At 44.3% G+C, this 22,845-nt stretch overlaps 1 protein-coding gene and 1 pseudogene across 2 annotated transcripts; both read right to left on the bottom strand.

Moving 5' to 3' along the window:
• Positions 1–393: 393 nt before the first annotated feature.
• Positions 394–5,733, bottom strand: LOC120673129 (annotated as a pseudogene). Its single transcript, XR_005674512.1, has 8 exons — positions 5,140–5,733; positions 3,958–4,242; positions 3,434–3,751; positions 3,122–3,349; positions 2,621–2,721; positions 1,789–1,900; positions 1,211–1,648; positions 394–979 (listed from the first exon to the last, which is right to left on the bottom strand). The product of XR_005674512.1 is annotated as a probable serine/threonine-protein kinase At1g54610 (transcript).
• Positions 5,734–9,599: 3,866 nt separating this feature from the next.
• Positions 9,600–12,083, bottom strand: LOC120672951 (zinc finger MYM-type protein 1-like). The gene is made up of 2 exons (XM_039953590.1): positions 11,522–12,083; positions 9,600–11,395 (listed from the first exon to the last, which is right to left on the bottom strand). Exons 1-2 carry the CDS (start codon positions 12,081–12,083, stop codon positions 9,600–9,602), a joined length of 2,358 nt encoding a protein of 785 aa, XP_039809524.1.
• Positions 12,084–22,845: the final 10,762 nt, after the last annotated feature.

A 22,845-nucleotide genomic window follows, 5' to 3' on the forward strand; every position in this document is an offset into this window, starting at 1 on the left:
TTGGCGACGTGTATCTCTCCACCAACCCCGTTCAGCATCAGCGGACGAAGTATGTGAAGATCGACTTGTACTTCGTTCGCGACCGGGTTGCTATTGGCGATGTTCGGGTCCTCCATGTCCCGACCACCTCCCAGTTTGCCGACATCTTCACCAAGAGTCTCCCCTCCTCAACTTTCTCAGAGTTTCGCTCTAGCCTCAACATAGCAAGTGACTAGTTGTGACTGCGGAGGTGTTGTCCATGTGTGTGCTTTCTTTGTTCTCCAGTCTGCAGGGGGTGTGATTTCTTTGTTCTCCTGTCTTGAACTCCGCTGCGCCGGTAGTTCAGACTGTAGGAGGTGTTGGTGTATATGTGTTAGGCCCATCTAGAGGCCCATGTACATATTTCTATATTGTCCACTCTTCTAGGATTTGGATGAATACACTAAGTCATTCTCTCCTACAAATAGCAATCTACCATTCCAGCAACATTTCAAAAAGGAGACACCCCCACAATCTGATGATACACCGATGACCGATTTTCGTCATTGACACTCGAATTGCCGCGATAAACAAATCACCTCCCCCATTCTCTCCTTCAAAGTTCCTCCAATAGGCAGGCACTACACAGCTAATCCTTCCTCCCTGTACATAGCATAGCGCTTGCTATATATCACCCCCTGAAACAGCAGGGGAATGGAGCGGATCCAACATCTCCTATGACCGGATCTTCCACTTTACCTGCTCAAGCGGTGTCTTACTGCTGCACAGCCTGGTAGCTGGAGCGGCTGGAAGGGAATACCGGGATGGCACCAAAATCAGCAGGTCTTAAGCCACCTTGGTGATGTCCATGATCCCTTCTTGCTCTAGACTTCTCCACCCGGGTTCGCCGAAAGACTTCTTGTATTTGCCGGTCGTTCTCCTTCAGCATCTCATCGACGTTGCCTGAAGGGCAGATCAGGGGCCCAGAATGGTGGATCTTGTTGCCCTTCGATCCATAGCCCTGTTGTCAAACCATAAAATGGTCAGTTTTCCACAAGTTAGTAACAAACTAGAGTGGAACAGTACGGTTGATTGACATTTATCCCCTTTGTATTTCATTGACCTAAAACCTGGGTTTGTTGCGCAACATTTTGAGTTCGACGATGCATGCTAAAATACAGTTTAAATAACAATGCAGTAATGGCTGAAACAGGATAGATCCCTTTTCGTTCAGGTAGGGTATTTTACTTACAATAGCTCCATCAGCCCTGCTACTCCGGTCATCCTTCTTTGGGAACACTTGATCGTACTTCCCACTATTACTGAAATGCTCGTTAATGGACTCAGACAGCCTCCGCCCATGAGCAAATGCTTCAGCTTGAACAACTATTGTCCGGCCACTACCATCCGTTCGGAGACTTGATCTTGTTGACACAACCACAGGTTGATTCGCAGCACCAGGTACCTGAAGTTCGCCATTTTTGACACCTCCACCCGTTGATGGGTGATTCTGATTAACTAAAGGCCCTGAATGGAAGATTCTGGTCGGGTAGGCACGTTGTGAATCTTCAGAAGACTCAGTAACAGGAGTTGGCCTGGGTGGTTCAATTCGAAATCCAGACGCGGAGTCTTCTTTGCCGGGATTAAACATCTCACTCCTGCTCCTGGTATTAGCTTGGGCTTGCCTTTTCTGAAATTGAACACATTAGTGCCGCAAGGTCAGCAATACAGGTTACTTGTGGTTTGGAATGAAAGGACAAATACGTATGCATCTCCAAGCTAAAGATGAAACAGACAATTCATGGAAGTTCCAACTAGTGGCAGTATTACCTGCAACGATGACACTAATTCTGCATTTGCATCAGGGGCAGGAACTGCTCTTGATTCTCTAGTTCGCCTCTCAGGCTCATATTTATGTTGCTTTCCTCCAGCAGCACCTTGCCTGGAAAGTGCAAGACTATGGTTAGTAAAAGAAAAAATAGAGGCAGCGCGGTATGATGACAAGGCACTTGAATATTAAAATTGTTAATGACATAAATGACCAGGCAAACGAAATAGAAAATATGAAACAAACCACGTAGGTCTGGAAAGCAGCACAATACATGGAAAAAAAGGGAACAAATTTCTTAACAAAAACATTACATGCTAATACATGAGAGAAAAAGGGAAATGGATTTTAACCTTTTCATGTGCAGGGTAAGGGAAGAAGGAAGATTAATGTATGGAATGTTGGGTAATGAATAAAAGAATGAGAGAATGGGCAGGTTCATCTATTCACTCTGCTTCATATCAGTCTAAATACCTTAGGAACGGAGAGAAAAATAACAACAAAAAGGAACAATAGCTATCCCTGTTACATGACTCACTCTAGTAACTCAACTTTGCAACAACCATCACAACATTGGTCATGGGTACACATGGCAAGAGGTGCAGATACATGGAAGGATCATGTAGTATATGATCATATGCTTGTGAAAAAACTATAATGTCCACCTATGTTTGATCGACCATGACAAGGTATATTTCATGGAAAATATGTGACAAGGTGTGACCTAGTGAAACGCTTTAAGCAATTTGCCGACATGAACAATATAGAACATTGCCTCATTAAGAATGGTTTTGGTTGATAGATAGAATGGAACATCAAGTTGGCTGAGCTTACCTTCGAGCTTCCTCCTCACGACGTTTTGCATCAAACTCTTTGCTTGGGGGATACCTTGGCAAGCTTGAAGGATTGCAAGCATATGGTTTTGTTGTAAAAAACTACAGACACAACAGTAAACTCATTGTTAATTATTTAAGACAGGAAGAACGAAATAGAAGAACAAAACTATCAGTGCCACTTTTGGGCATATAGAAGGATGACTCGCTAGAGAAATCTTCAAATAAGTGGGCCTCTACACATCATATTCTAATAAAATTAAACAAGAACAAAGGGAAATGCATGACAATTGAGCATCCATGCTTCCTGATTGCGATAGACTAGGTAGGCACAAGTTCATTTTGCAATGTTCAAATTTCGTATTCTAGACTATTTCAAGCGAGGCAAATAAAATGAGAATTGAAATAGCGTGCCTGATAAAAAAAAGGGATAACCTGTTCTAAAAGATAAGTCAAAATGTCTTGTGCGGCTGGAGAAAAGTTTATGAGGGAAATTTAATACCTCACTTTGCAATGCAGAAGATGCAGTTCCACGATCTGCTGGGTCTACAGAAAGAAGAACATCTACTAATGCCAGAGCAGGAGTAGGAAACTCTTTAAATGTTTCTGATACACGCCTAGCATATGGGTGTTGCGGTTTGAAAATGGTGGCATGCGGAAGTTTAGATTTCCTCCAATAGTCCTCTGACGGCGAACCACAGAGTTTGAATATTTTATGCAACTGCTCAACCTAGAAACAGTGGACAAGTTTTAATAACTTTGTTTTGTAAACAAGAATAGCTACTGAACAATGAGTGGAAGCTTGTTGCCATACCTCTGTTCTACCAGGCATTATAGGCTTGCCAGCATATAGCTCAGCAAGAATGCAGCCAGCACTCCAGATATCTACAGCAACACCATAATTAGTAGCACCAAGCAAAAGTTCTGGTGGCCTATACCATAACGTGACAACACGGCTAGTTAAAGGGTGCCGTTGTTCTGGATCAAAGAAACTTGCTAATCCAAAATCTGCTATCTTCAATATGCCTCGGTTGTCAATCAAAAGATTGGAACCCTTGATGTCACGGTGCAGAATGTGACGACTGTGGCAATGCTCAAGACCACGAAGGAGCTGTTGCATGTAACACTTCACCTGCACAATAATGATCCTTATTGTCTGGATGCTCTGAAAATAGTTTAAACAAATAGCTAATTTTCACTACATTTCGAAAATGCTACTGACTACCATGCAATGTTGTAGACTCTTATTTCTCTGAGACGCATGAACATATAGACATATAGTATGACAGAAAAGTAGCAGGAATATATACCAGTGCACCACAACAATATAATACATACCTGGGACTCAGTAAACTTTACTCCAGGGAAAGAAGCCAGTCCAGCTAGGTCATGCTCCATGTACTCAAAAACAAGATATAAGCTGCAGGACATCCTTGATGTTACTAGACCTTCTAGCTTGATAACATTTGGATGATCAAGCCGACGCAAAATGAGGATTTCCCTCGCCATAAATTTCACGCTCTCAGGTTCCAAATTATCAAATCGTACTTTCTTCAAAGCAACAATCTTCTCTTTTTCGAGATCACGAGCTCTGTAAACATTACTGTATGTACCCTGACCAATCTGAATAAACAAAAGAACAATTATTAAAAACAATTCCTAACAGTAAAACAAAGGTAATAGAATATACAGATGCCAGTCTTCACAATGATTCTATTAGAACTACACCTGGCAACACTCATGAAGCACATCTGAGTACATGATCTCAACAATTCACCTGGACTTTTAAACAAAGTCCAAGTATTTCAATCAAATGTCAGTTCCTACCATCCGACTCCAAAGTGAAAACCTAAAGTATAAAGCCAGAACAGGTACAACAGAATACCACACTTTGTTATACTGCAGAATATTTTATAATTTGCTAATTGAACTACCTTTGCCAGCAAAAAAAGGCGCAGAAGAAAAATGAAGGGTACAAATCTTACATTTAAAATTTCGTCTGGAAATAGAGCAAAGTTTACCACATCTTACGAATAGCTGGCAAGCACTGGCTACTATTTCCAGGTTCCAAGGTCCACCAAAACTTAAAAGAAATCCAAAAGTAACAAAATGCCACTGCATTCTCCCAGCCAATATAAAAGGCATCTCCCACTAATAACGGAATGTTACTATTTCCTGTCGTCCCAGCTGCCATTGCCAAGCATTGACAAAAAAAAATCCAAAGAATGAAAGTATCCCACGATATTGGATTGTTTCCTCGTCGCTAGAAATACCATGTAAAACATAGCATTTCCCCATTTACCGCAAAATTTTATTGCTCCCCATCTGTTCACAGAGAACAACGCCTCAGCCTATCTTCTCATCTAGTAATAGAAATCCCCCAAAACTAAAAAATTACAGCATAACTTTACTACTCATTACTGACTTATTACTGTTCCGAGATTCCAACACAGGCGAATGTCGAGAGCAAAATGAGGAAAGAACAAACTAACGGGGGCGAAGCAACGAACAAGGTCCTACCTTGTCGAGCTTCTCGAACGATTCGGCGCGGCGCGGCACCCATCCGCGCACGGCCTCCGGGGCGACGGCGACGAGCCACGGCGGCCACCCCGCGGCCACCTGCTCTCCCTCAACTACCCTGGGCACCGGGCTCCTGACCTGGCACGCCGCCGCCATCGCCATCATCGCCCGCCTCCTCTCCAGCGCCTCCTCCCTCCCGCTACCCGCCCTGGCATGCTGCTGCTGCTTCCGCGCCTCCTCCTCCCTCCTCACCGCCGCCGAGAGCTTCGCGGCCGGCGGAGGCGTTGTGCGGCACTGGCCGTCGTCGAAGGCTGAGGAGGGGCGGCCGCAGACGCAGCCCATGGCGGCGGCTGCAACTGCAACGGCGGCCGCGGCGGCGAGTGGGGACCGGCTGTCTGGCTTAGCTCGGCCGGTGCAGCCACCGGAGGAAGCGCGGCATGCGTAGGAAGTGGGTGGATCTCGGAGCTAGGGTTTGTTGCGCGTGGATTAGGGTTGGGATTGGTGGCGGTGGAGGGGAGGATGAAGGAGTGGAGACCGCGGCGCGGTGGAAGTGGAAGGGGAGCAGCAACGGCACTCGCAGGAGAAGACAGCGGGAGGGTATGGGCTCGTTTGTAAATTTGATCTCTGCATAGGGTGTGCTTGGTGTTTGGGGTCTTATTTGCACATGAGGACTTGCAAGATTTATAATTACTGGAGTCGGGACTTTATGAAATCCAAAATAGATATTACTACCTCCGATTTAGATTATGAGATTTATTACTTTGTTCCATTAGAAAAAAAATAATCATACAAATTTTATGGCACAAACAGTGTCTTGTATTCGGAAATATTACCCTTATGCATACTTTTTGTATCTCATAAATAAAATATCTTAGTAAAATAATTGTTGATCGAAACCTTATCCTAAAGAAATGAGCAACGAGCAGTGCTATGTAGAGGTAGTATTCTATGGGCTCAGAAAATCTAAAGTGCCGCGTTTACTAGGTCATATCTTCACAAATACACACAAGGAATACTAAGGCTAGATTTGGTTCCCATGGAGCTTATTTTAAACCCTATCACATTAGATGTTTGGATGCTAAATAGAAGTATTAAATGTAAACTGATGACAGACAAATTCTATAACTCCTAGGCTTATTCACGAGATGAAACTATTAAGCTTATTTAGTGCATAATTAGCCTATATGATATGAGCTAATTATGGACTAATTGAGCTTAATAGAGTCTCTTGAATAAGCTCTAGGCTTATGCAATTCGTTTTATAGTTAGTTCATATTTGGTCTTTCTAATTAGTATCAAAATATTCTATGACAGGACTTAATTATTTAAGCCCTTGAAATTCAAACAGCTCGTAAGTTAGTAGCATATACTTCTGAAATCATTCCCTCTTCCTTAACCGATGGCAGTGTTCGCAAAGAGAGGGGGCTCATGCCCCTCATCGGTCAAAATGTAACATTTAATTGGCTCTTTTTATTTTTTGTCCAATGTAATTAATAGAGCCAATCACCCAATGAGAGTTGGGTTTTTATTATTCCAACGAGAAAAAGGAATTGTGCTAAGTCCTGGATTGGTTCCAACACTTATTATTTTTAAGTCATCATCACACTTGGCAGATCTAGCGGTGGGGCGGAAGGGGCTGGAGCCCACCTCTACCACCACAATTCACATGGAGCCCCGCTAACCTCCCCATCCGCCCAAACACACACAAATTTGAGGAGCCAGAAAAAGAGAGGAGGGGTGGGACCAGGCATGAAGAGGAAGCAGCCCCTCATGCCGGTCTTTCCTGCCTCTGCCACTGCATCGGATATTTAGACACCAATTAGTAATATTAAATATAGGATAATTATAAAATCAATTGTATAAATGGGGGCTAATTCGCAAGATAAATATATTAAGCCAAATTAGTCTATAATTTGACAATGTTATGCTACAGTAAATATATACTAATGATGGATTAATTAGGCTTAATAGATTCGTCTCATGAATTAGTCTCTATTTATGCAATTAGTTTTGTAGTTAGCTCATGTTTAGCCCCTCTATTTGGCATCCAAACATCGATATGACACGGTTTAAAATAAGCACCAGATCCAAACACCTGGGCTCAATCTTCAAGATAGATAAAGCCTAGAAGAGTACCTTGGCCAGCAGCAACAAGCCACGGATTCAAAGAAAGGCAGTGTCATTTTACTAAGCATTATAATCCTTTTGTAAACTTTTCCACCAAAAGAACTTCACTTTTTTTCTTGATCAAAGAAAAAAGAACTTCAATTTTCATATTATTTACTGCCCTAGACTATCATCACTAGTGGAGCAAAAACATGTGACAAATCAAACTGGATAATCCGGAACCTTTAAATATCCATTCGTATGTTATTTGGCACAACTTAACTATAAAAAACAAAAGGTGACCAACTAAATTAAAACAAGATATCGGTTCATATAGTGTTATTTGGCACTACTAAAAAACGCGAAGTAACATTCTGTGAGCGAAATTGGCAAAAGAAAGAAGTACCGTGTATGTCTGATCTATGCGCAGATATACAAAAAAAGGGAATGCGCCATTTTTTGCAGACATTTTTTGTCCATGAACACGGCTAAGCTGCTCTCTGAGGGAAAAAAACTAACAGTGGGCTCGCTCTAGAGGAAGAGGAAGTGCAAAAGCCCAATAAACCAACTTGTGGAGGGCTTAAACGCAGACCTGTCAGAATTAAAGACGGAAGCAGTGCTTCGCTGCGATGTCTCTGCACCCGCAGCAATTCCTCTACATACCGGCTTCCCCGCGTACCCTCCCCCAAGCACGCCAAGGCAAGCGCGTCATTCCGCTGCGACCCACCTGTCAGCGGGTACCACGCCGCGGGGCGGGTAGCCCCTCGGGTGCGGCTGTTCGACACCGGCGCCGGCCGTTAAGACTGTGGCTGCCAATTGGATTGCGCAGGAGGCGTGTCCGCGCCGCAGCTGCTACGCCCCCACCGGCCGCGTACACAGGATCTCCGCCCGGGTCAGGCTGACACCGTGGGCCCGCCAGCCTCCGCAAGGGTAAATTTTGGCGGAACACCAGGCTCCTTCCCGCCACCCGCCACCCGCCCCAGCAGTCCTCACCTCGAACTCGAAGACACGGTTTCCTTTTCTTTTTTTTTCATAACTTCTGATGGCGAACTGCTACTAGTAGTATGATAGGAGTAATGACTACAGTTTGAACTTTGAAGCTTGGAGCGTTGAGCTGACAGTTTTTTTTTTCTTTCGAAAGATCAACAGAAAATTCAGTTGGGTTTCAGTACGTCACCTTCATTCGGTGCATTTAGCCAGGTGATGCGATGCATCTAATCTAAGCAGCCGTTATATATTCATATATACAATAAGTTGACAGAGTCGACACATTCGACTGCTGCTGCTGCGAGCAGGGACGGAGCTGCAGATGAAGTCAGATCTCTCCCACAGGCACCGTGTTCGGCAGGCTGAAGCTGGAGACTAGAGCTGGAGTGGTGTGAGAGAAAAATACTGTTACCTGACTGGAGCTGGAGTGATGTGAGAGAGAAGAACTGTAGCGCTGGAGGCTCCAGCCACCAGCCAAACACGGTGAGCATTATCAGTTCCATGTATGAACAGTACAAAACAGTAATTGCTTACTGATTTTGTACAAAATCATTGATATCTGCTGATATCAGTCATTACACTAGCTCTGCCCCTGCCTGCGAGGTATCAGCGTCGTCGTTAACGGAGAGTCATCACTCGTATAAGCAATTATTTTGTGACCACGAGACCCTGCTGCTGGGCGCAGGATCGTCCCTGCTTCCAGCAAATTAAAGCTTCAATTCCTCGGTCAAGCGCGTTGTGAAGCGTGTGTTTTGTGACGTCGTGTGCTAGCTTCGAACCATTGACCGAGCTAGACACAGTAGGCTGCTAGCAGCCCATTGCGACCAAAGTAGTTATTAACAGCATAGACAGAGACGGATAGAGAGACGAATTGGGGGGGGGGGGGGGGGGGAGAGAGAGAGAGAGAGAGAGAGCCAGCGCGGACGAGCAAGCAAAACAAGAAGAATAGGATGGGATCGGGAGACAGGTCATGCATATGAAACAAGAGCTGGCATATTAGGGCCCCGCCGATCATAGCTTAAAATGTGTCCGAAGACTCGTCTGCAGTCTGTAGAAGACAGGGCCGTCTCCAGGATTTGGAGGCCCGTGTGCGAAACACAAATGGGGGCCCTAAAATATATGAAGTCATATCTAGTAGAAACAAGTCATGTACGTTCATTAAATAAATATATATGATTCATATAGTATTTAGCAGTCTATTGAATAATTATTGATAAACAAGCCAACATAGTACTGACCTGTCCTCACATTCCATGAAAAAGCATCATCCGTCTAGTGTTTGTTGAAATAAAAGCCTCAATTATATCTTCATAATTAATCTTCTCCAAGACATCAATTTCAAGTGCAATCGTCGCTAGCCCATTGAGTCATTCTTGTGTCATAGTTGAACGCAAGTAAGACTTCAACAACTTCAGTTTAGAAAAACTTCTTTCCGCAGATGCAACAGTCACAGGAATGGTTAACAAAATTCTATATGCAATAATAGCATTAGGATAAAAGGGACGCTCTTTAAGAAACTTCAAAACATCAAGAGGACCCATTGATTCCTTTAGTAAATTCCGGATGAAATTTAACTCCTCAAACAATTCATTTGCATCAATATCTTTCTGTTCTCCACTCTTCAGTGCATTCTCAAGATTAACACAAGCAGCCATCAAACTTGTGTCATCCAAGGACCGTAGTCTATCTGAGGTAAACAAGAAACCAAATTTTCTCTCATACCCTTGATACTGTTCAAATCTTCTGATAAGTGAAGATATAGCTTGATCAACAATAGGTATAAAATAATCAGTCCTGAATAACTCATCCGCAGACCGTGACTCAGATGCATCATCATTTGCGCCCTCATCAAATTGTCTTTTTCTTTTGATGTTTCGCCTTTTGCGGAACTCTGGATTAATATCCATCTCTAGTGCAATTTCTTTTGCAGCTTCTAATGCTTTTGAATAGCCAGTTTCTCTGTACTTTTTGAAAAAGGAAATCAGCCCTTGTACAGATTCAATTGCAATATCAATAAGCATATCTTTTGATTGTAGTTGCTTGCTAACCAGAGTAATTTTAGATAATATCTCATACCATATAATAATTGACACTAAAAATTCAAAGCCACCAAGCTCATTTTCTGCCAATGATTTAGCTTCACTACTTGCCAATGGATCATTATCACTTTCAGCCACTTGCAATAAGGCCTCTCTTATTTCTGGGATCTGAAACCTTATAGCCTTGACACTATCGATACGACTCTCCCAACGAGTAGATGACAATGACTTAAGAGTAAGTCCTGAAATGTTATCTTTAAGAATTTGCCACCTCTTGGTAGAATTAGCAAATGTTGTATAGATACGTTGGATAACTCCAAAAAATTCTGTTGCTTTACGACAAGACTTTGCCATATCACATAGTGTCAAATTTAGACTATGACAACCACAAGCAGAATAAAATGCTCTTGGGTTTATATCCAAAAGCTTCTTTTGTACCCCTTGATGTTTTCCTTTCATATTGGATCCATTATCATATCCCTGTCCTCTAACATTGTCTACATCAAGGTCAAGATCCTTTAATTCCTCTAGTAGAACATCAAACAATCCCTGACCAGTGGTATCACTCACTTCCAAAAAGCCTAAGAATGATTCTTGAACGGAACCAGAAGTTGTATCAACATACCTTATTATCAAAGACATCTGTTCTTGGTGGCTTGCATCAGGAGTACAGTCAAGTAAAACTGAGAAATACTTTGCTTCTTTTACCTTTGCAATGATTGCAGACCTGATTGCAGTAGCTAGCAAATTTATCAACTCATTTTGGATGGAAGGACCAAGATAATGATCACGGATTTTATCATTGGTGATGCGATCAACATGCTCTTTGATCACTGGGTCAAATTCAGCCAACATTTGAACAAGTCCTAAGAAATTGCCATTGTGATCTTGGTACAACCTGCTATTACTGCCCCGAAATGCTATATTATGCTCTGCAAGATATTTAACAATCAAAATAATCCTCTGCAAAACTTTTCTCCAATGCTCTCTTTCTTTTTGTAGTTCTCGCTGAGCAACATTATCAATTGTTTGATCATTCTGGAACATAAGACGCAAGTCATACCATGCAGTCATATTTGTGACATGTTCCCTACTAGTCTCATGCTCTTTAAGTCTATGGCCAAGATGAGTCCAGTCATTAAAGCCCTCATTTGCTAACTGACCTCTCACAAGCCCTTTTTTTATCAATTTACAGCAAAAACAGAATACTTTGTCAAGGTCTTTGCTATACACAAGCCATTCTCTATCACATGTTTCTCTATTTGGTAGAATTCTATTGTATGATGATGCAGAGAACCTTCTTCCAAATCTATCTCTAGGTCCATACTTAATAGACAAGTCTCTTTTAGGACCCTTTTGTAGCAAAATGTATATCATTTTAGAATCAAGTGCATTCCAAGTTCTTGGATCAAATATATCAGGCTGGAAAGAATTATTTATGTGATTGGAAATATTACCATCATCACCGCCATTTGCAGTACCATTATCATGGTCTTGATCTCCATCGTCACCCCCATTTATAGTACCATTATCATGGTCTTGATCTCCATCGTCACCCCCATTTGCAGTACCATCATCATGGCCTCCTTCAGGGATTTCTGCAGCAGGAGCCTCGATATCAAACTCTAATGTATTATCTCCTTGAAGAACTTGTGCGGCAGGAGTGTCAGCCTCTATCACATTAGCATGTGCAGTTTCTCTAACAATAAATCTTTCAAGAGCACCCTTCTGGGATTGAGCTGCGGCTTCTAGTCTTTGTTTTTTCTTACGCTTTTCAGCACCACTATCATATTTCCTGTTTCTTGTAGACATGATGATGATTGACTGATTGAGTAACAAGCATTAAACAGATGCCTCCTATTTTACAATAAAGAAAGAAAATAGTCACAATCAATTCTTGTTGACTGATGTACCACATTGCAGATTATACACTTGCAAACATCATAATTTTTAACAGAATAATCAATTAATCAAGCAAACTAGGATACGTACTGGATAGGAAATTGGAAATTAGGAAGCAAACTAGGTTAAAAGTTTAAAGCTTGGTGCCAGGTGCTCACCTCAAATGCAGGCCTGCTCAAATGTCAAATGCGGCGCAGCGGCGAGGAGCGGGCGCGCGGCGATGGCGTGCAGCGCCAGCGGACAGCGGTGCAGGTGCAGGCGTGGCGACCGGCGACGGTGCGGCGCGGCGACGGCGCTGCGCGGCAAGCCGGCGACGGTGCGGCCGGCAGCGCGGCGTCCAGCGACGGTGCGGCGCGGCGACGGCGCTGCGCGGCGAGCCGGTGGCGGTGCGGCCGGAGGGACGAGCGCTGCGGGCCTGCGGTCACGTCGATCGGTCGAAGGAAAGCAAGCATCGACGATGGCGACGGTTCGTGTTCCCGTGGAAGCAGGCCTGCGTGGCTGTAACCCTGCGACCTGTGTGGAAGGAAGTCAGGATGGGCCGTGGGCGAGTCAATGGGCCACTCTGCTTCATTGCCTCATTGGCCGACGGTTCGTATGCTGCTAGTGCTATAGGCCTTGACACTATCGATTTGGGGGCCCTCAGTTTTTGGAGGCCCTGTGCAGCTGCTCACCCTGCACATGGCCTTCGACGGGCCTGGTAGAAGATGATGACCATGCTGATTATTATTAGAGACAACTACTGTAGCCCACGTACGCAGTAGAAAGCTGCCTGCCACGGCGGAATCAAGTATATATCCCCCCCCCCTCCAGGTATGTAGCTAGTCGTCGTCGTCAGTATTCAGCTCGTGCAAGGCTGAGCTGATCTATTTGGCTCTTGATGATGACACGTGTGAATCGAACGTCGTACGTGTGTCGGTATCCAGACAAACCTAACGACACTGCCCATGCCCAGTGGCGGATCTAAGGGGGGGCTAGGGGGCTCTAGCCCCCCTACCGCCCGGGACACCATAGAGCCCTCCCAGAATTTTTTGCGTCATCAATGGAGGAAGGGGGTGCTCAGGACTTCGGGAGCTCGAGGAAGAAGAAGCTTTAGCCCTCCTATATTTTATTCCTCGATCCGCCCCTGCCCATGCGTAACTGTTTTTTTAAGGAAGCCATGCGTAATTGTGTAGATGATCGAGATGGTGGCACCGGCATGCAATAGCAATAACAATAGCAATAGATTTATTTCCTTGGGATTTATACGAGGCCTGGGGTCGATACGATGGTGTATGGGAGTAGTAGCAGATGAAGAGAGAAGAGAAGAGGAAGAGCACATGCATGGTGGAGATCTCGATCAGCCGGAGCCCGGACGGAGTATTGGATCTGGAACCGGCCGCGTGTGCAGGTGACGTCCAATTCCAACCACCTACCGGGCGTCTCGTCCAACCAGGCAGCACGTGTGATTGATGGCGGCTAGCTACCAGGCAGCACGTGTGATTGATGGCGGCTAGCTACTAGGCTTTGTTTAGTTGCCTTTAAAATTTCAAAATTTTATAAGATTTTTCATCAAATCGAATCTTTGAACGCATACAAAGAGTATTAAATATAATTAAATAAAATAACTAATTACACAGTTTGTTTGTAATTTGCGAGACGAATTTTTTAAATCTAGTTAACCCATGATCGGATAATAATTACCAAATACAAACGAAAGTATTACAATACTTTACACCTAAAGTTTAGGCAACTAAACAAGGTTAGTACTGGTAGTACATGATGCATGGCCTCGCTCGTCATCAGTTAATTGTTTAACCGGCCTCGTGCTCATGTCCTTCGATCAGCGGAGGATCAGATCAGCCTCAGGTCGCTCCCGTTCCCGTCCCGGCGGCCAGGCTTCCCTGCCTGCCGAGCGCCGGCCGGGGACTCTGACCGAGCAAGATCGCACGCACTGCACAACAGCCAACGCGCCTCTGCGGCTCCTGATCGGCCTGCGCGGCTTCAATCAAATTAGAAGAAGACAAGGAGAAGAGCAGACAAAAGCGGCTCGGTCGAGACACCGTGCCACAGTCACTCTAAAGTCGTGTGTGTAGGGATGCAAGCGGGGCGGGCTGCGGCTGCCCGCCCCCGTCCGCACGCGCCGCGATGGATTATGCGGAGCAACGCGGCAGCCCGCATGCGGCCGCATCATTTTTGCGGTGCATTGCGGCAGCCCGCATGCTTCCCGCCATATCAGTTTGGCAGAGGTGCAGTTCGAAGTCGGTCGGCCTGCCTGCCTGCTTGCCTAAAGGTCGTCGGTTGTCTCTGGTCTCCCGACTCCTTCCGGAGCTCTGGCGACTCGGAGTTTGTCCGAACCCTTGCATCTTGCGGGGATTTCGGATTGGTTTTCTCTCTCAAATCCTCTGATTTCTTTCCACAAATCTTAGTCTTAGCTTGTGCGTGGTCCCTCTGCTAGGAGAGCGAGGGGCATTTGGAGTGGTGGAGGCAGAGTTGGGGGAAGAGCTGCGGCGCTGGTGTGTGGTGCTTCACGAAGTGGTGGTTCCTGCTGCGGAAGCCGAGTGCTGGGAGTTGTGGTGGTGCGGACGTCGCCTGGCTGGGTGGGTGGAGGCGCGGAAGCCCGGAGGTGTTGGGATCTGTAGGGTGGAAGTGGGGTGGAGGTCTACAGTTCAGCATTGATGGATAGGGGCAGGAAGAAAGGGTTGAGGACCTGGAGGGGCTCCTGGGTGGTTTGAAGCTCTCCGAGGAAGAACGGAAGGCTGTCAAGGGTGCAAGGCAGGCAGAGCGAAGGGAGGCTGGCCGGCCCCTGCAGGCGGTGGGCAAGCTGTTCTCTTCGAAATCGGGTTATGCTGATGGTTTGGTTCAAACAGTGGGGAAGATATGGTGTCCCAGGGAGGGGATCCAGTGCAAGGAACTGGGCAACAATTTGTTCCTTTTCACATTTCTGCAGCCAGGTGGGAAGCGCAGGGCCATTATGGAAGGACCATGGGAGTTTGGAGGGGATCTGTTGATAGTGGTGGATTTTGATGGCTCTAAAAGGTTAAAAGAATTGGAATTTGTCTCTGTTCCGATTTGGATCGGGGTTTTTGATCTGCCACTTGGTTTGATGAATGAGGAAACAGCACGAAGGATTGGTAATAAGGTGGGACGTTTCTTGGAGGTGGATATGGATGAGGATGGACTGGCTGTAGGGGAGTTCCTTCGCATTAAGGTGTTGCTTGATATTCGAAAACCTCTTTTCAGGGGAGTCACCATGGAAGGGGAGGGATGGTGCAATTTTAAATACGAGTTCTTGCCTAATTTCTGCTATGTGTGTGGTCACCTGGGTCATGTGGAAAAGGAGTGTGATGAAGGGGTGTGGCAGGAAGAAAGAAGGCAGTTTGGGGAATGGCTAAGGGTGAACCCAATACGTAAGAAGGAGGGAAGGGGGAAGTGGTCAGAAGGGGGAGGCTCGGGTGGAAGTATCCAACAGCGAAAAGATGGAAGTGGGGGGAGGAGTGTAGGACAGAAGGGATCCGAGAGTGCGGAGGCTTCAGGTAAATTTTCAGAGTACAGAGAGGATAACCTGAGAGATGATGGTACTAGTCCTTTGAAGTTGCAGTCTAGCGGAGACAGAGAGGGGGTCCCAAAAAAGCTGGTTTTTGAGAATGAGAAAATCCAAGAAGGGGAGCAATCTGATCTGAAGGTTCTAAATTATGCAGAAAATACAGAGGTGGCAATTGGGTCTCCGGGATTGGAGGAGAATGTGGTTCTCAATGTTGAAAAGCAATCTATTGGGGAGGGAAGGGCTGGTGAATTTCTTTCACAATCTGAAGTAGAGACGGAGGCTGTTTTCAATATGGATGTCAATGAGAATGTGCAGGAGGCATCGGGGGGTGGAGTAGTAGTGGTGCCCACTAATTCTAATTCCAATACAGCAGGAAAACAGTTAGGAGATGTCAGTAAAGGGGGAGGGGCTAAAGGGGTGTTGCATCTATCCTCAAAGAGACTGATTTTCAAGCGAAGGCCAAGATCTGATTCTACCAAGACAAGTGGGGTTCCAACAGTGGGTTTAAACAAGAAAAGACAAGGGCCTGATTCAGATGAAGAGTCTACAGCAGTAGGGAAGAAGCTGAAGGGTGGTGAGGGTGTTGGGGAGAGGTGTCTTTTGGAGGAAAATTTTGATGAAATGGCGGGGTTGCCTGAGCAATCCCGCCAGGCAAAATGAGGCTTATCGCTTGGAACTGCCGGGGATTGGGGAACGGCCTGGCAGTTCGTGGTCTTCTGGATATCCAGAAGAGGGAGGCCCCGGATATTTTGTTTTTGTCGGAGACGAAACATGATGCAAAATGGATGGAAAGGTTTCGGTGGTATCTCCATATGCCAAATCTTTTTGTGAAGGACTGTGTTGGTTTGGGTGGGGGTTTGACATTATTTTGGAGGAAAGGGATTGATCTCACTGTAAATAGTATGTCAAAGTACCATATTGATGCTACAATAAAAGAAGAGGATGGTTTGCTATGGCGTTTCACTGGGATTTATGGTGAACCACGCAGCGAGGAGAAGGAAAAAACCTGGAGGCTTTTGAGAATTTTGAGAGATAGAAGTAATTTACCGTGGCTCTGTTGTGGGGATTTTAATGAGATACTGTTTAATTGTGAAAAGGCTGGAGGGCAACCCAGATCTGAGAAAAGCATGGATAATTTTCATCAAGCCCTGGTGGACTGTGGCCTGCATGATATTAGGTATGAGGGTGATATATTTACTTGGAGAAACCACCATCATAGGGCAGATGGGTATGTGAAGGAGCGTTTAGACAGAGCAGTGGCAAATAGTGAATGGAGAAATCATTTTCCCTTGGTTCGTGTTATAAATGGAGATCCGAGGCATTCTGATCATAGACCAATCATTGTGGAGCTGGGGGGAAGGGAGAAGGAGTGGAAAAGGCCAATGGAAATTTTGAAGAAATTTGAGGCACGGTGGCTAGAGGAAGAAGAGGGCCCAGCTAGAGTAGAAGAAGCGTGGTATAAGGCTTTGGAGTTGGGTGGCACTAGCTTAATGGAGATACAGAAGCAATTGTTGATTGATCTCTGGGAATGGGACAAGCATGTTTTAGGGGAGTTGGAGCAGAGAATAAAAGGGGTAAGGAGAGAGCTGGAGATTTGCAGATGTAGAAGCACCAGCCAAGAACAAGTTAACAAGGAACATGTATTACGCTACAAGTTGGAGAGGTTGTTGGACCAACAGCATATATATTGGAAGCAGCGAGCCCACTCTACTTGGCTGACCCAGGGTGATCGAAATACTAATTTTTTTCATGCCCAAGCTTCTGAAAGGAGAAAGAAGAATCATATTGACAAGCTGTTAAAGGATGGGGGAGATGTGGTGGCGGGGAATTCTCTGAAAACTTTTATAGCTAACCAATATCAAGATCTTTTTATGTCTAATGCAGGTGTTCAGATGGAGGAGGTGCTTGGGTGTGTCCATACCCGGGTGTCACATGAAATGAATGAGTGTTTGGAGGCTCCTTTCTCGGATGATGAAGTCTGGAAAGCTTTGCAAGAAATGGGCGATCTGAAGGCCCCAGGGGCTAATGGAATCCCGTCAATCTTTTACAAGAGGTTCTGGTCGCTGGTTGGGGACAAATTGAAGGAAGAGGTGCTCAGTGTGTTGAATGGAGGTCGTATGCCACGGGGTTGGAATGATACTATAATAGTGCTGATTCCAAAAGTAAATAAACCAGAAAAACTGAAGGACCTGCGCCCCATCAGTCTATGTAATGTTGCCTACAAGTTGATCTCAAAGGCCATAGCAAATAGAATGAAAACAATCTTACCAGAAATTATTTCCCAATTCCAGAGTGCCTTTGTCCCAGGTCGTCTAATTACGGATAATGTACTGGTGGCATATGAACTGACTCACTATTTAAAACAAAGAAGGAGAGGGAAAGAAGGGGTAGCAGCAATAAAATTGGACATGAGTAAAGCCTATGATCGAGTGGAGTGGATATTTTTGAAGAAAATGATGGAGAAGCTAGGTTTTTGTGAAAAGTGGATTAATTTGATTATGATGTGTGTCACGACGGTTTCCTATCGCATTAAGGTTAATGATGAATACACAACAAATGTGACTCCACAAAGAGGGCTTCGGCAAGGAGATCCCCTCAGCCCATATTTATTCATTATTTGTGCGGAAGCTTTGTCAGCTTTGCTGCAAAATGCTGAATCAGAAGGTAAAATTCAAGGAATCAAAATATGTGAGGCAGCACCGAGGATAAATCATTTGTTCTTTGCGGATGACTCTCTAATCCTTATGAGAGCGCGAAAGGAGGATGCCAGTGAATTACAAAGAATCTTGCATGTTTATGAGAGGGCGTCGGGACAGCTGATAAATAGAGATAAGTCTTCAGTTTTATTCAGCCCAAATACAGATGTGATTTGCAAAGCCCATGTAAGGGAAGAATTACATATTGGTTCAAAGGCAAAAAGTGAGCGATATCTGGGTCTCCCTGTATCTATTGGCAAATCACGAAAGAAAGCGTTTGAATATATTAAAAGGAGAATCTGGGGAAGAATTGAAGGATGGCAAGAGAAGTTGCTTTCTAAAGCAGGCAAAGAGGTACTGATTAAAGCTGTGGCACAAGCTATTCCAACCTATGCAATGTCGTGTTTTGATCTAACCAAGGGATTGTGTGATGAACTGAATTCGCTTATTGGAAAATGGTGGTGGAATCAAAATGATAAGGAGAATAAGATCCATTGGCTGAGCTGGGACAAACTTACTCTCCCAAAAAAGGATGGGGGTTTGGGCTTTAGGGACTTGTATTTATTCAATCTGGCTATGTTGGCAAGGCAGGCATGGAGGATTTTGACCAATCCGGATTCTCTGTGCAGCCGGGTCCTGAAGGCAAAATACTTTGCTGACAGTACCATTTTAAAGTGTACAGCAAGGGATGGAATTTCATACACTTGGAGGAGTATTTTACATGGGGTTGAAATTTTAAAAGGAGTGATCTGGCGGGTGGGCAAAGGAACTTCTTTAGATATTTGGTCGGATCCATGGATTCCACTGGGGGTTACTCGTCGACTAGCCACCCCAAGGGGTTCTTCTTTACTCACAAAAGTGTCAGAATTGATTGATCCCTTAACTGATTCTTGGGATGAACAGCTGGTGAATGACACTTTCTGGGAGAGAGATGCTGAAATTATTTTGTCAATGGCTACAGATGACAACAGTGAAGACCGGCCAGCATGGCACTTTAATCCTAAAAGGGACTTCTCTGTAAAATCTGCGTACAAGCTGGCTGTTAGCAAAAGAGAGCAAGATAAGGCAAGGGATGCATCAGGATCAAATGCTAATGACTCAGGTGTTGACAGATTCGATTGGAAAAGGATTTGGAAACTGCCTCTCCCAAACAAAGTGAAAATGTTTATATGGAGACTAGCACACAATAGCTTGGCAGTTCGAAGAAATATTGCTAGAAGAGGAATGAAAAATGAAACAATCTGTCCTATGTGCAGGAGATTGGCGAGGATTGTGGCCATCTTTTTTTCAAATGCCAGGGCGTTAAGGGAGTTTGGCGATTATTGGAAATGGAACATATTGGAACTCTCCTGGTGGAATGTAAATCAGCAAAGGAGACAATTAAAGAAATTTGGAAAATGGATGAAGATACACAACAGAAGGTATGGGTTCTGTTATGGAGGTGGTGGTTGGCTAGAAATAAGGTTAATGCTGGAGACAAAAGGCTGTCAGCTCAGGAAATAAGCTCGCTTGTTACCTTTTTTGTGGCTGATTTTGAAAAACTAAGGAAGAAGGAAATAGAAAAAGGACAAAAAAGGAACACAAATGGGAACCTCCACAACATGGATGGTATAAGATTAACATTGATGCAGCTTTTCGGGCCAAATCAAACACTGGTGGATGGGGTTTTGTAGCAAGAGATAATACTGGAGAGTTTTTAGAAGGAGGTTGTGGATCTCTAGAGCATGTCACAAGTCCAATACACGCGGAAGCCTTGGCTGCTTTGAATAGTCTACAAAGAGTGGCTCAACTGGGAATGACGAGAATAGTGCTTGAGACTGATGCATCAAATCTCCATAAAGGACTGACTTCTGATGATCTGGACAGAAGCACAGAAGGGGGGCTATTTCGCCAAATTAGGAATTTTATGAATCAAGTGTTTGATCGATGTGTGGTTCGAGTTTGTCCAAGATCATGCAACAAAGTGGCTGATAGCCTTGCTGCTCATGGGGCGAACATTGTACGTTCTGGTTCAGTGGTGTTCATGAACCAAGTCCCCGAATTTGTAGCCAATTTGGTCTCTGGGGATCTCCCTGGAGCCTCTGGTTAAGTGGAAGCTTTGTTTTCCTGCTCAAAAAAAAAAAGTTTGGCAGAGGTGCAGAGCGACGTGGCAGCCCACACAGAGCGACGCGGCAGACCACAACTCAAGCTGGCATTTAGCTATTCTTTGGCTTCTGAATATGACAAAACTACATTTCCAGTAGCAAGTTCAGGTAATAAGAAATGTTGTAAATTATTCTTTGGTTCAGAACTTGTTCAGAATATGACAAAATTACAGAAAAATGTACATGATCAATCACTAGAGCAGTTGCATAAATATCAGCTCTTGTTTTCAGTGGTTTCTGCTGAAGTAGAAGATGCAGTGGACGCTGTGAGGCCCCTGGCGCATTGTGATACATATGGCTTGAGCTGCAATCACTCGCATAAGACATTTATTATAAACCATAATTGATAAGAATATGCAAGAAAAGATTGTGCCTCAATTCATATTTGCCACATGGGACGATTCATGTGAATGTTGTCCAATTTCAGGTGGTTTCCTTCCTAGTACTGAACTAGTACTGAACTCAACTTTGCTAAATATTATGCCAAATTGAGTATTGAACTCAATTTGTCCAGTCAACTAAATTGTGTAGTGATGATCATTTTTATGCTTCATGTTTAAAACATGCTAGCTAAGTTGGTCTGGGTAAAAAGAGAAGAGGCAATTATTTCAGTTTTTGCAGGGGTGCTCACATATATCAAGCAAATCTAGAATTAAGAGCCGAAGTCTGCCATCTGGCAACCAATAAAAAAAAACTCTTAGCTGCAAAAGTAGTTGCAAAAGTATCATATCAACTATTAGCTGTGGCAACAAAGACGAAAATGGATAGATGCAAGCAAGCTCTGCTCTACAGTTTGTTCAAAGTCTCTGAACTCTAATTACAAGGTTCAGCAGCGTTCCTTAAAAGCTATTATTCAGCCGCGTACATGACAAAATTTGATATGGGAACTAGACACATCATGCAATTAGCATCAACTAGACAGATTTAAGGTTAACACAGCAGAATATGCAAAACTGAAACTTCTACTTAGAATTTAATGGTATAATGAATATGCAATACTGAAACTTCTACCTAGAATTTGCAATGTGCTATGTTCAACCACAACTTGCAACGTTTGCCGCATCTAACACATTAAGCTCATTCCTTAGCCTTACAAAAGTACTCTCGTCTAAAGGTTTTGTGAATATATCCGCCAATTGCTCCTCGGATCTCACACCTTGAAGGGAAATGTCCCCCTTGGCTTCGTGATCACGCAAGAAGTGATGGCGAATATCAATGTGCTTTGTGCGAGAGTGTTGAACCGGATTCTTGGCAATTTTTACGGCACTTTCATTGTCACAAAGGAGTGGTATCCTATCTAGTTTCACACCAAAGTCCAAAAGGGTTTGCTTCATATATAGGATTTGGGCACAACATGCACCGGCCGCTATATATTCCGCTTCCGCGGTGGACAAAGCCACGGAATTTTGCTTCTTACTTGACCAAGAAACTAGAGAACGCCCAAGCAAGTGGCAACCCCCGGAGGTACTCTTGCGATCCACACGGCTTCCGGCAAAATCCGAATCCGAGTATCCCAAGAGATCTAAGCTAGCGCCTTTGGGGTACCACAAGCCTATGCTAGGGGTGTGCTTGAGATACCGAAGGATCCTATTCACAGCCGAAAGGTGTGATTCCTTTGGGTTAGCTTGAAAGCAGGCACACAAGCACACACTAAACATTATATCGGGCCTAGATGCGGTAAGGTAAAGCAAAGACCCTATCATAGAACGATAGAGTGATTGATCAATCGGTTTACCGTCCACATCCAAGTCGAGATGCCCATTGGTAGCCATGGGTGTCTTGATTGGCTTGCACTCATCCATCTTGAACTTCTTCAAGATATCTTTAGTATACTTTTCTTTATGGATGAATGTCCCTTCCTTCATTTGTTTGACTTGAAAACCAAGGAAGAAGGTCAATTCGCCAATCATGGACATCTCGAATTCCCTAGACATCATGGTAGCAAACACATGGCTTAGTAAATCATTAGTTGAGCCAAAGATAATATCGTCAACATAAATTTGACAAATGAAAAGATCTCCGTTGACGTCTTTTGTGAACAAAGTGGTGTCCACCCTCCCGATCTTGAAGCCTTGCATGATTAAGAAGTCACGAAGCCTCTCATACCAAGCCCTTGGAGCTTGTTTGAGTCCATAGAGTGCCTTGTGCAACCTATAAACATGATTAGGATTCCTCGGATCTTCAAACCCGGGAGGTTGCTCAACATAAACAAGTTCGTTAATAACGCCATTTAAGAATGCACTTTTCACATCCATTTGATACAACTTAATATTATGATGTGAAGAGTAAGCAAGAAGGATGCGGATAGC

This window comes from Panicum virgatum, chromosome 5N, assembly GCF_016808335.1.
Source record: "Panicum virgatum strain AP13 chromosome 5N, P.virgatum_v5, whole genome shotgun sequence".
In the NCBI taxonomy this organism is placed as follows: Eukaryota; Viridiplantae; Streptophyta; class Magnoliopsida; order Poales; family Poaceae; genus Panicum; species Panicum virgatum.

Coding starts and splice junctions, on each gene's coding strand:
- LOC120672951 (XM_039953590.1), bottom strand. CDS start 12,083: ATGTCTACAAGAAACAGGAAATATGATAGTGGTGCTGAAAAGCGTAAG. Junction 11,396..11,521: donor TCTACCAAATAGAGAAACAT/GTGATAGAGAAT, acceptor ACTGGACTCATC/TTGGCCATAGACTTAAAGAG.